At 40.7% G+C, this 13,744-nt stretch overlaps 1 protein-coding gene across 1 annotated transcript; it reads right to left on the bottom strand.

Moving 5' to 3' along the window:
* Positions 1–3,494: 3,494 nt before the first annotated feature.
* Positions 3,495–9,569, bottom strand: LOC147887925 (microbial Terpene synthase-like protein 13). The gene is made up of 2 exons (XM_087393253.1): positions 8,634–9,569; positions 3,495–3,689 (listed from the first exon to the last, which is right to left on the bottom strand). The coding sequence occupies exons 1-2, from the start codon at positions 9,567–9,569 to the stop codon at positions 3,495–3,497; spliced, it is 1,131 nt and encodes a 376-aa protein (XP_087249379.1).
* Positions 9,570–13,744: the final 4,175 nt, after the last annotated feature.

Genomic DNA, 13,744 nt, shown 5'->3' with positions numbered 1-13,744 from the left:
TTATGTCATCATTCATGCACTTGTCCACCTTCCATCATCCCTTTCGAGACTCACTCAATGACACCGGCCATAGTGAATGCACATATTAAACAAAAAACCGCTTCTTGATTGCCTTCCACTGAAGGGACACAGGATTGGCCCACTTGCTCGTTCTGGCAACAACACGAGCCGATCCGATTGGATCCATCCCCAGGGCTAAGACTCGCATTCGCTTAAATGCTTTTCAAGCTCTCTCCTTTGTTGCAACCTCCTCTTCCAATTCCTCTCTAGTCAATGGTCTTTTTCCCCTATCTCTGTTACGTCTAGGGCCTTGTTCTTCAGCCATGGAAGTATGCATGTACACTGTATTGTGATGACAAGCATCTACAGAACAAAAGGACATGATGTTTAGTACACAAGCAAATATGTGATAAAAGTTAAACAATACAAATTTAAAACAATTAAATAGCAATTAGTCTTAAAACAATGAGCATCCATTTAAATACCATTTAAACAATTAAATTTAAATAATATAAATTTAAAACAATTGGATACCAATTAATCTTAAAGCAATGAGCGTCCATTTAAACAATTTAATTTAAACAATCGAAATTCAAAAAAATTGGATACCAATTAAACAAATTTAAAACAATTAAATACCAATTAATCTTAAAACAATGAGCGTCCATTTAAATACCATTTAAATAATTTAATTCAAGCAATAGAAATTTAAAACAATTGGATACCAATTCAACAATACCATTTAAATAATTTAATCCGCACTCATCTATATCAATTAAATTTAAAACAATGAGCGTCATGTGGAGATACCAAGTTTAAAACAGAGACACAAGTACATGAATAATTAGATAGTGCCATAAGCACAGTAGCTATTCAATGTCTAGTACAAATATATGTTCATTGTAATTCAAATACAACATGCCCAACTAGAACCTTGGGCTCATCTCAATCATTGGTCGACGGTCGCATGACCAATTGTGGCTTAATGTTCAACTTGCTCATTCTTTCATCATAGCAGCACGTGAAGTTGCCTTCTTTCCAACATAAGATCCGCAATAATATTTATACGAGACATTCGAACAAAATTTGTATGCAAGCGGTAGTCTACTTTCAGATATACATCCAGACACTCTTTCCAAAAACTAAACATTTGCTTGATGATCCAACTGAGAGAGTATACATCGGAGGCCTTGGAGTATGCATTGGAGCATGTCGGATCCAAAATCTCTGGAGCCACCCAATCTCTCAATCTCTCCCTCCCTCGTTGCACTTTAGCTTTCCTCAGCTCGAACTCTGCCTCATGCATTCCCTGGGGCCTAGTAATAAAATTAGAAGCCGGTCTAGTCTCACCGGCCTTTAGCATGAGACCCCAATCAATGACACCTACTTTGGGACAGTGGTCTCTTGTAAAGTCCAGTACAATATTTTCAGCTTGTAGATCACAATGCATGATCCTTGCCGTATGAGCAATAGACCACAAGGGGGTACACAATTGAGGGAATATGGTCTAGAAACCCCTGTAATCTAGCCATGTCATTAGCTTCAATCTTTGGATCCTCCCCCGGGCTTCTAATCACTCCTCCTTGCTTCAACTTGAGATGTGCATGCCTATATGTACCTAAGCAAAAAGTTAATTGCATCATCATTTTCCCTAGGGTACGACCATTGAAATATGGAAAGATAGTTACCCATGGAGTCTCGCCTGTCTTACCTATGCAACAAATGAGACAAGGGTGCAGTATTTGCATCCCTTGTTCAATGTCAAAAGCCTCAAACTATTTCCCTATGGACCTTGCTGAGTATTTCTTTCCACGGTATGCTAGATGACTAGGAAAGTAAGAAACACTAGTGAATTGGACCTTGTGACAAGATCCGTATGCACCCTTCCCAATCTCTTCTTGCCATACTATAGCATCGTATGGCACTACAATGATCACCATACACTCATTGTTTCTTGTTGTCCATTGCAAGTGTCCAAACCCCCCTGTATCACCTGATGATGCTCCTACAACACCTGTCTCTCTCTCGCCACCTCTACCAGATTCATCTAATGCTTTGCACTAATGTTTGCTCACTGGCAACTGTGACTCAATGTCCTTTTCTCTCTTGCTCCTATGCTTCTTCTTTGTCCACTGAGCATCCCATAAAGATATTATTTCCATATCTTTAGCTGGTTGTTGGAGTCCTAGGTCAGTGACACACTTAGTGACATTTCCAATGACACCGAGACACATGTGTTTGACCACTTCTAGGTGCCATAATCTTGCCTCCGTCAAATTTTCTTTTCCCTCTCCTTGAAGTTGCATCTTTGCCGCACTCAGTATTGCATGAGTGAAGTCATCAAGTGATGTGGCATTCTAAATGGTGCTCTCGATAGCAATCGGCAACATGCGACTAATCTCATTGACTAGCTCCAACCTAAGAGCTCTCATCACATCCCTTCTCTCATCTCTCCCGTAACTGACATCACCCATTTTGCATACAAGACCAATTGACAATGAGACAAAGATCATGCTTCTTGATAACAAGATTGTTGTAGGCGAGAAAACAAGGATGTCAAAACATAAGCATAGTAAACACTTACACATTCACTATATAAAAATTAAAACATGTACACAGTACAAAGCATGTGGAGAGAGAAAGTTAGTTGGCCACATCATTCTTTAAAGAAAAAAACATAAGTGAGTTCATTTCACATGCACGTGAGCATCAAGCACAAATTGCTCATGTATATGTAGATTGTAGATGGAATGTGCATCGTCTGATGTCACTACAGTGCACACACGAGAATGGGAATGGAACGAGAGATGACACAAATGCTGAACAAACAACAAATGCTGAACAAACGAGAGATGACACAAATGCTGAACGAGAGATGACACAAATGCTGAACAAACGAGAGATGACACAACGAGAGATGACACAAAAGCTCTTGGGTAGAGACGAACCTAGTGTAACGACACAGACGACCGAATAAACAACCAATTAACAAAATCTTACATAACTTAAATAAACCCTACATAACTACCCACTACCCAAAAATGACACACATGATTGACTAAACGACCAAGTGCCGAGTCTACTTCTACCAAGTAGTGCACACTTCTAAGAATGACACATACAGTCGAATAAATGACTAAGTGCTGAACTATACTTAGATATTGGTTGGAAAGGAAGGTGTTACGTCTCAACGACACACATGGTTGAAAAGACGACCAAGTGCCGAGGAGAGTAATATACCTATGCGAACGACCCATCTTGCTGAATGAACGACAAAGGGCCGACAGCTAGGTACCATATATATTGCCTACTATTTTACTAGTTATAGTAATTTTGGACGACCTGATATGTCGAAAGTACGACATCAGGCTAGACATTTTTACATTAACTACCTAAACTAGTGACGCAACTCATTATGTCGAATTAATGACACAGAGCTGAATCAAAACTATGAAATTAATAGTCAAAATAACATAATGATAAAGTTTTAAAATTTACTTGAAGGCTAAAGGCTGAAGGGAGGTGAATGTGAGGGAGCCCGCTGCGGGTCTGCCATTTATATAATATATAGCCCGTTGGACTTTTTGATTATCCCGACGGCCCCAGGCGGGCTTTTGAATTTTCTCGCCGGGCCCGATGGGCCTTGGCAGGATTTTGCCAAATCCTGCCGAGGTTTTTGCATCAGGACACTGCATACCGGCTTGTTACCAAGCTCTTAATAACGTGATGATGTGAAGTTGTTATTAACACACATTATTGACATTAAAAAGGCTCGTGATTACGTAACTACTTGAACCCTGTTTAAAAATCAACAAAAAGGAAGGGGCAAGGAAGGATATCTGGGTTAAAAAATTAAAAAATTAAATACACACAAGATGTTTCAAAATCTTCTTAATAGAGGATTCTATTTTTTAAAAGTTTTTCAAGAACTAATCTCTTTTTTTTTTGAGAGAAAATACATGGGCTTCAACGTATCTAGCTAAGATTATTTTTTGACTCACATGCTCGGTCCAAATATATCATTAAACATTATTGTTCTCGACTTCACAATGTTGTCTATGATACATATCTTGCATTGAGGTTGTTATCGACTACATTGGATGTGTGTTTCATGATCATCTAGCTGAGTTTATCACTTTCATTCTCAAGGCATGCAAAAAAAAAAAGTTGATCATTGGCAGAGATATCTTTTATTTATGACATGTTCCTTACATGCAACATATATGTGATCACTAGCAAAATATGTCTCATGCCTTTGGCTAGGCACACACCTATTGATCACTAATGCGTCTAGAATATGTTTAGGATGTGATCTTGGTTGATACATTTTATGTTCGCAATGTGATCTTTGCATGTTGGATACATCTACCAATTATAGGATCTCAAGCATTATTTATTTTATGTTCTCAAGGCATGCAAACATATGAGTAACACTGACATTGAGCTCATCATATTATCGGCTTCTATTTTTCATGTCTGACATCATCTCACTTGGCCATTGGTATATTGCATGATCATTGGCATTTCAGCCATGATATGGTTCTCCTATAAGGGGTAGGAGAGATAGGATCGATCATCAAACTAGTGGCAGGTCCTTCATGATATATGGGAACATATATTCATAAAAGCCACACTTAGATTCTAGAAATATGAGTGGGACAAGAATGATAGATTGAGGTGCTGGTCTCTCCAAGAAGTTCTTGGTAGAATTAGTTATTACAATAGCTTATGTTTAAAATTACTTACCCACAACTTCCCTTTCCAGCGATAATCTAGTCATAACTTGGATGGGTACATGATACCCTCCATCTCTCACTTTTAATATTTTCCCATATATTCATATTCCCAAGGAGATGATGAAATTTGACCTTCATACACACAACCTTATCTTCATTGGGTATCCGAACAATATCAAAAGTTACAAATTTTATGATAAAGCTACAAAGACAGTAGTCATAAGAATTGATGCAACTTTTTAAGAAAAAACCATGGGTGACAATCGATCTATCAATGTAACTAACGATCAACACACCATCTTAACAACTTTTCCTTTCATTTTGGATGCTTCATCTACCCTTGATAATATGGTTCCTACTCACACTTCACCCTCTAAATCTTGTTGCAATATTGAATTATTTTTTTAATGGATCTTTCTATTGACCGCTAGCATTGATCTTTTGCACTTGATGATGATATTGAGTTTCACGCTATGTCTACCTTTGAGGATTCCTCACTCATGAGCAAGCTATCTCCTCCCCCAAAAGGAGAAGTGGCAAGATGCCATGCATGTATCATATGATTCTCTCATTTCCAAAGATCTTGGATTCTAAGTCATCTTCCTCCTAGATAGACACCTATTCAATTATCTTGTTGCCAAAGGTTATTCTAAAATTGGTGGTCTAGTCTATCATGATGCTTTCTCACCTCTTATTCATGTGACCGACATCCATGTTCTCTTAACATTTGCAACCCAATTCAATTAGTAGGCTCATGAAATGGATGTCAAAATGGATTTCCTTACTATGGGCTTAAAGGAAGAATACATGTACAACAATCACTAGATTTATTATATTGCAGGACAAGAACACGTGGTATGCCATCTTCATCGAGCTCACTATGGTTTAAAACAAGCCTCACATGCCTTGTACCTCAAGATTAATGCTTTTCATTGACCTCATGGATTTGATTCTTGCACCTGTAATCCAAACTTATATCTAAAGTAGCAACCTCATCTATTCATCCACATTGCCTTATACGTCCTGACACTATCTTTGTTGCGAATCATTTAGACACATCATAAGGCTATTATCTTTGGCATTTGAAATGGTAGACCTTGGTGAGATCTCGGTGACATTCACTCTTGTTTGTATTTACTAATTTAGCGATTTCATAACAAAGGTTTTTTATTTCTTCACTAAAAAAAATCCGTTATTGATGCTCTTGAGAAGTTTCACTTAGCAAATACACATCCACTACATAATACTCTTAGTATTCATTCAACCAAGCACTATCCGTGAGCTATCCGTCTAAATATGATCATTCCTCAAACTATGTACAAGTTTGATTTGTTGCTTATAATTTGTTGGTCCAAATACATAACTGGCTAACATTCTTTTTATGAAAATTCTTCTTGGGTAACATCTTGCAAAGACATGTCTTGGTAATTGGATAGCAATGAAGACCTAAATTTGGAAGGTATTCAAGCTTTTGGTCTTCTTTATTGATGGTAATCTTCTTTGTTCCTTTCCTTAGTTGGATACACTGATTTTGATTGGGCTAGTTCACACTCTCAAATGAGATTTACAAGTGACAATTGTATCTTTATCAATCGATACCTCGTTCCTTGGACAAGAAAGAAACAATGTTCACTAATTGACTTTCAAGTACTCATCTTAGATGTGATAATCAGAGTGCTACAAGCATTATGTTCAACAAGAAAACCAAACATATTCAATAGACTATGTGATTGTTGATATATCAACAAAGGGGCTTGAGTAAGGTCGATTCCCCTATTTGTGTACAGTGTGATGGATTTGTAGTTTTTCTATCCTCATGAAACATAGCCAACCTCATGTATATAGATTATGCATCACACTATACAATACATATCATGTAACATGTAAGAGTGAACATATCATGTAGTATATGACATTTTCTATATCGTTGCAACTCTTAGTCTATGACCATTGTTATACAATCATTTTACCTTTGAACATCGCATAATGATTGAAAAAAAAAAGGCTAGCTTGTAGGTGCATAGAAACTTTACACAGAATTCATGTAACTTGGAGAAGGAAGTTAGATTCCTATGTATACATAGCCGCTTGTCAAATTCTACCTTTAACGGATTTTCTTCCATTTCCACAAAGTGAAGAACTAGTGTTAATCTCTAAACCAATAGGAAAAAGAAGGCATTGACAGAATTATGGAAATGTAGGCTATTGGACAAATCTTTCTTGATGTAGAGTTGCAAATATTGGCCCATGCTACCATTTTCAAGGCTTCAGTGGAAGTAAGTATACGTAAACTCCATGCATAAGGTTTTAATAAGCTAGAACTTAAAAATTCCAACCTTAAAGATGTAGCAAGACAACTTATGCCATCGATACTCCATCGATTTGAGTAATTGGAGGACTAATTTTAGAGCTCATATGAGAAAGTTATAGTAATTAATTTTGGGTGAGCCCAACCAACTTGTAGAATTTTCAAATTCACCATTGGGCTAAACTTTACTATTATTTGTTGATTCCTTGGTAGCATCCCGCTAATGACTAAGATGTACGTGTGTATAGAGTGCTAGGTTACTCACATATGTGCTTTCTATGCATGGATTGTGATATCCTCACCCGAAATAATGTTGATTGCAGATCATAGTAGTTGTTTGGTAAAATGAGGGGTTAGAAAAATCCACTAACTGCAAGATTTCATCAATCAGGGCTCTCATGTGGTATCTATGCTCAGTTAATGAGTCTATGCTTACCTTTGAACATTGCATAATGATTGAAATAATACTAGCCAGCTTGTAGGTGCATAGAAACTTTACACAAAATTCATGTAACATGGAGAAGGAAATTAGATTCATTTGTATACATAGTCACTTGTCAAATTCTACCTTTAACTGATTTTCTTCCATTTCTGCAAAGTGAAGAACTAGACTTAATTTCTGAACCAATAGGAAAAAGAAGGCAGTGACAGGCTTATGGAAATGTAGGTTATTGAACAAATCTTTCTCGATGTAGAGTTGCAAATATTGGCCCATGCTACCGTTTTTAAGGCTTGAATGGAAGTAAGTATACTTCAACTCCATGCATAACGTTTTTATAAGCTAGAACTTAAAAATTCCAACCTTAAAGATGTAGCAAGATGACTTATGCCATCGATATGAGCACTTGGAGGACTAATTTTAGAGCTCAGACGGGAAAGTTATAGTAATTAATTTTGGGCGAGGCCAACCAACTTGTAGAATCATCAGATTCACCATTGGGCTAAACTTTACTATTATTTGTTGATTCCTTGGTAGCATCCTGCTAATGACTAAGATGTACGTGTGCATAGAGTGCTAGGTTACTCACATATGTGCTTTCTATGCATGGATTGTGATATCCTCACCCGCAATAACATTAATTGCATGCAGATTGATATAGTATAGTTGTTTGGTACAATGAGGGTTATCGAAATCCACTAACTGCAAGATTTCATCTATTAAGGTCAACTTTAGAAGTACATCCAACTTTAGAGGTGTATCCAATTCTCCAAATGAGGGCTTCTCAAAACACGCCAACTTTAGAAGTACATCCATTTCCAGGTTTAGTTTCTCAACCCCAACATTTTTGCATAAATGAGCATTGAGGACACATTGGTAGACTAGTAGAGTAGTTTCCATGATCAGCAAGGTCTACATAGAAGTATGATCAAACAAAAAAGATATTCTTACATGTTATGTATGATAGACTCCCGTGAGCTCCAAAGTCATACCTTTGTTTATTTTGAGTTGCCCGCTTTTTATTTGAGGATTTATATATTTAATAGGGTGCCTTTCGAGGCTCCACGCTTTTTATTTTGGGGTTGCCCGCATTTTGTTTGGAGTATTTATTTATTTAACTCGACGTTTGAAGGTCACACAAATGACCTACCAACTCGGGGTCGAAAGGAAGATTTGCAGCGTTGAGCTGCCGAGGGATGCCATCAAGGGTGTAACGGGGTGTTATAGTCGACCAGAAGTAATTCCCAGCCATCAAATTCCCTAGCGCTTCCAAGTAGCTCTCTATTCCAGGTTTCTGGATCAGGCTGTATTTCTTGATCTCGTTCATTAGGCGAACGCATTCCGAATCGCACCGTCTTACCAACTGACAAGCTTTGGAAACGGCGTCTTCCATATTGGAGGACTCGTCATTAAGTAGCATCACGGCAAGGATATTGAAGTAATCGCCCTTGGAAGCCTCAGCTTCGAAAGACCACATATCGTTCAGCCAGGCGACTTGGCCTACTACAGCATCATGGAGTTGGGAAATGAGAGGATGAGAGACTGTCTCTTCATCCAGCTCCATCTGTAGCGAGTACTCCATGAGGAGACATAATGGCCTCACTCCAGCATCTTTTCCACGATTGCGAATGAACTTTTCTACTTGTGGAACTGTGCCAGATTTGCGAAACGGACCATGAACTTCGACAGCAGCAATCATGTCATTCATGATCTGAAAGAATCGAGACTGCTGCGTCGGAGGCATATCCTCCGTAATTTCCGTCCACCAGCTCCACCCACTATACATGATAGTACTAGCCACGCCAGGATTGACGTTGCTGGCAAGATCAGCGGTCGTTTTCGCATGAAAAACGCTGGCCGCGGCACGAATGACTTCAGCGCGGGAAGAGCCGGCTGCCTGCAGGACCTCGTCCGGAACGTCTAGGGTGGAATCAAAGAAGCAAAACCAGGTGAGATATTTGGCACTGGCAGCCACCCGCTTCGCATCAGTACCGTTAGCAAAGAAAAGGCATCCCAGCAAAGGATATTGGCAAGAGAGAAACAGCTTTCCCTCATCGGATTGAGGAGAAATGTTGAGCTGAGACATAGACCAAGAGTCACAGGCTTCGATGATAGAGCGAACGTGAGGATGGTAATTCAAGGGGAAAGAGCAATGAAGACGAGGGATAATGGGGGGTGACAAGTTATGGAGCGTGGGCAGATGGGCTGTAGTGCGGTTGGGCTGAGCATGGCAGGTAATGGTCAAGGCAGGGGAGGGGCCGTGGAGGAGGAGGGGATGAGGAAGTGTGTGCAGAGAAGAGGAGCCGAGGCGAGGGTGGCGATGCAAGATGGTGAGGGAGGAGCAGTGGCTGAGGGAAAGAGCTTTCTCCATTGTGTGTGTGTGTGAGTTTTCTCTCTAAGCCGAGGCCTAAATAGACTTCATGAGCCCCACGTAGCTCACACCCCTGCTAGACCTAAATAGACTCCATGAGCCCAATTAGCACAGTACTGTGTCCGTACGTTACGCATGCAGTCCCTTGCTCTCGGTTGAGCAATCCACATTGATTATATATATATATATAAAGAGTACATCTCTCTCTATACAGACATAAAAATCCCTCTCTCTATATATGAAATAGTACATCTCTCTCTCTCTCTCTCTCTCTACAAAATATGGTTTTGAAAATATTTCTTTTTTTGTTTACATACAAGAAGCGTACCATTTAAACGGGGTACTCACACACTGAAGAGAAAAAGGGTTTATTCTATTTCACAAATTGAACCGAAAAAAAGGTGCATTCTATTCCTTAAAAAATCATGTGACTATATGTACTTGTAGCATGTATGTTCAATAGACAAGGCTTTTCAAATCTTTTTTTTGCACGTTTTACATATAGAAGCCTGAAGCGTACCATTTAAAGGGGGTATTCATAGATTGAATAGACAAAGGGTGCATTTTATCCATAAAAATTTCATAAACAAGGTAGTTTTAAATAAGGATTTAGACACCGAGGTGGGTGTAACACAAGCACACACCTTTGGATACGGTCCAGTGTAGAGGGTAGGGTAAATGAAAATGTAGGTAGTTATGCCAGAATCTAGACCTAGGGAGGCCACGTACTATGTAAAAACCCCATATAGCACATGTGATCAAGGGGTATTAAAAAAGCCCCCTACTTATATATTTTTATAACCTATATACACCTCTTTTATAAATTTTTTGATGATTAAAGTATCCCTTATGTATGACAACTTTCACTTTTTTGAATTAAGAAACCCTTATGTATATATATTTTTTCATAACTCCATAAAACTAGAAGTATGGCAATCATTGAACACTTAATTGCCAACTTGAAATTAAACTTGAATCCTAGCATTTTATCAAAATTTTAAAAGAAAAATACAAAGGAGTAAAAGTATGGACATGAGATGCATCGTCGAGAACGTAATTCCTAACTTGAAATCGAGCTTGAATCCTAGCACTTTATCAAAATTTTTAAAGGGAAAAACCGTCTTATTATTGACTTAGATGCCGCAAGGTAACATACCCATACCAAGTGTGGCATCAAGGACCGTAGTCCATAAAGAGTAGTAAGGGTCGATGCTAATGTGGTAGCACGGGAGATGCAGATGAGTCTGCACACTCCCAGTGCTCTAGGTCTCTCCTTCTCCATGAGACACAGTTCTAGTATAGTCTCTTGCCCTCCCCTCTCACAGGCCGCAGTACCCTCCCTACCACTCGCTCTCCTACTCCTCACTCCTTAAGCACTCGCTCCACCCCTCGCTCTACCTCCGCTACTCCCACCCCGCACGCTGGCTCCGCTACTCTCTCCACTGAGCATTCTTCGAACTATGTTTTGCCCAAGGACTTGTTCTACCAAGTGAACATCATTGGGAAAGTTGTAGAGGATAAGGACAGGAGGTAGGTATTATCGATCTAATGAGGTACCATGCGGTGTCTCTGCAATATGTTATAAAAAGGTCCCGCCCCCACCGTGCTCGCATCTGTTGCTTTTGTCTTCCAGTGTCTTTGTCGCTTTTGTCTATCGGAAGGAGGAGGGACACATGATATGGATAATAGGGGTGTGGATAGATAAGGTAAATCATGATATGTCTCCCTCCACCTCTCTCTCTCTCTCTCTCTCTCTCTCTCTCTCTCTCTCTCTCTCTTTGTGGAGGGTGGCTTATAGGCTCTACAATCATTCGCTCTCGAAGTCTACCTAGACATTCTTTGATGGAACTCTTGCTGCTATAGCTAGATAGAAGCTGGAAGAGGAAGCAAACAAGCTTATTGGTGAGACAGAAGTATAGGAGGGTGTCAAGGTTGTGGGCTGAGGATTAAGGGGGAGTGTGACAAGGAACCTTGGGAAGGTACGGGGGGCTAGAGGAGAGCACCAACACTTATGCAAGAGGTGAGGGGGGACAAGATGTTTGAAAGGTCACCTCCCCATCTGTAAGCCCCCAAATGAGGATAGGCCTAGATAAGAGAAGAGGAGTGGCTACCACATCGACATCAGCAAGGCTGCCATGTGGGAATCTCAAAAAGAGATCCCACTCGGAGCCTTAGAGGCTACATCAAGGGAGTAGATGTCTAGAAAAGATGGCAGGGCAGTGTACCTTGGATCTTGCCTGGCAGGAAGCGACTAAGGGGCAACAAGAAGATGTAGTAGTGGAGCTGGAGAGGTAGCCTTAGCAGATGGCACAATTAGGGTAGACCATGGCCTGGAAGAAGGCAGATGTGTAGGGCGCACAAAAGAGTAGGTGGTACAGCAAAGGGAGGGGATGCAAGAGGGCAACACCCTACCCTTATATAGGGCCAAACAGGTTGGTTGGATAGCCAAAAAATTACCTAGCACACAGGCCCATAAGGGCTGCCCACGGCCCCATAAGGGCTACCCACAGCCCCATAAATAGAGAGCTGGTGGGGTTGGTTGAAGAGCCAGCAAAAGCAGTCGGCCGAGAGTCACAGCCATTATGGCCCTATCGGTCGGTCAGCCTTGTGAAGGGCCAATAGTAAGCCATTATGGCCCTGTTGGTCCCTACAAGGGTTGCCCTAAAGGTGCCCATAAGATAGCCACATATATTTGAAGAACATCAAGTTAAGGAGTTTGTGATTCTGGACACACATATTGTGTGAGCTCCTAGGCTATTCTACCAGTCTTTTGCTATGCATACCTTCTATTGGTCACTTTCAAACATGGTATGAGAACCCAAGTAGGCGGCTCACAACTGTGGGAGCTTGAAGGCAATGAGCTTTCTAAAGGATGAACCTAATTCAGTGGCTCTAGGGAATCGACTCCATGACTGGGGATTGTTCCTTGGAGAGAAGGAGGGTGACTCCAATCCCCATAAGGGTTGCCATGTAGGTCCCCATAAGGGCTCCTACCCATAGCCCCATAAAGGGGGAGCTTATGGGGTCTGTTGAAGGGCTAGCACTTAGCCATTATGGCCCTGATGTTCCCCATAAGGGCTACCCTGCATGCATGCTTATCAGGAATCTGGAACACCTGGAATGCCATTCCAAAATGTAGAATCCCAAGGAACATTCGAAATGCATTCGAAACATTCTATGAGCTCACGGCTACAATTTTTGACGGTCCCACCTCAGCTTCTTGGCCACTCCCGCTACCCGTCTTTGTTACTCCAGCCTCCACTGCACTCTCCCTCTATGCTTGAACCCTCCAACTCCTCCACCCTCCCTCCTTGGTTCATCCCTCCGTCTACTCTCCCTCCTTGCTTCATCCCTCCATCTACTCTCCCTCCTTGCTTCAGCCCTCCATCTACTCTCACTCTCCCTCCTTGCTTCATCCTCCCTCCATTACTTCTCCACTATTCCTCATGCTACCTTTCTCCACTCCCTTCTCCCTCTTTCTCCACTCTCTCAGCCCCCTTCTCTCCAATCCCTTCTACTCTCTCAACCCCTTTCAAAGTTCAGCCCCCCTTCTCTCCACTCTCTCCCTATTCTCTTATCCCCCCCTCTTCTTAATGGCTCCTCCTTGTGACCTCGAGCAAGACCACAAATCCAAGTGGTGGAAGGAGGTGAAACCTAGATGCCTCTATGACAAGTCAAAAGGAGTAGCACACCATTAGGATTGTCCCTATTGTGGTAAAGAAAAATTTGGAGGCTCAAACCTAGTGCAAAATCATTTATCTTAAATAAAGAATAGAGTTGTTAATTGTTTCCCTACATATATTCTAGCTACAACAAATACCACGCGTTTTCATGCACTTGCACATAGGTTGGGTGCCAAGGCAGTGTGCCAAAAGGTTCTTGATCCTCAT

The sequence above is a fragment of the Dipteris shenzhenensis genome, chromosome 22 (assembly GCF_047967505.1).
Source record: "Dipteris shenzhenensis isolate YYH24624 ecotype China chromosome 22, Dip_SZ_1.0, whole genome shotgun sequence".
In the NCBI taxonomy this organism is placed as follows: Eukaryota; Viridiplantae; Streptophyta; class Polypodiopsida; order Gleicheniales; family Dipteridaceae; genus Dipteris; species Dipteris shenzhenensis.
Note: the sequence above shows the minus strand (reverse complement) of the source record. Positions and strands in the feature narration are given on the sequence as shown.

Excerpts from the sequence above, each read along its gene's own strand:
- LOC147887925 (XM_087393253.1), bottom strand. The coding sequence starts at position 9,569 with ATGTCTCAGCTCAACATTTCTCCTCAATCCGATGAGGGAAAGCTGTTT. Across the intron at positions 3,690-8,633 it reads TTCCTTTCGACCCCGAGTTG|TGTCCTGATGCAAAAACCTC; the intron begins GTAGGTCATTTG and ends GCCGGTATGCAG.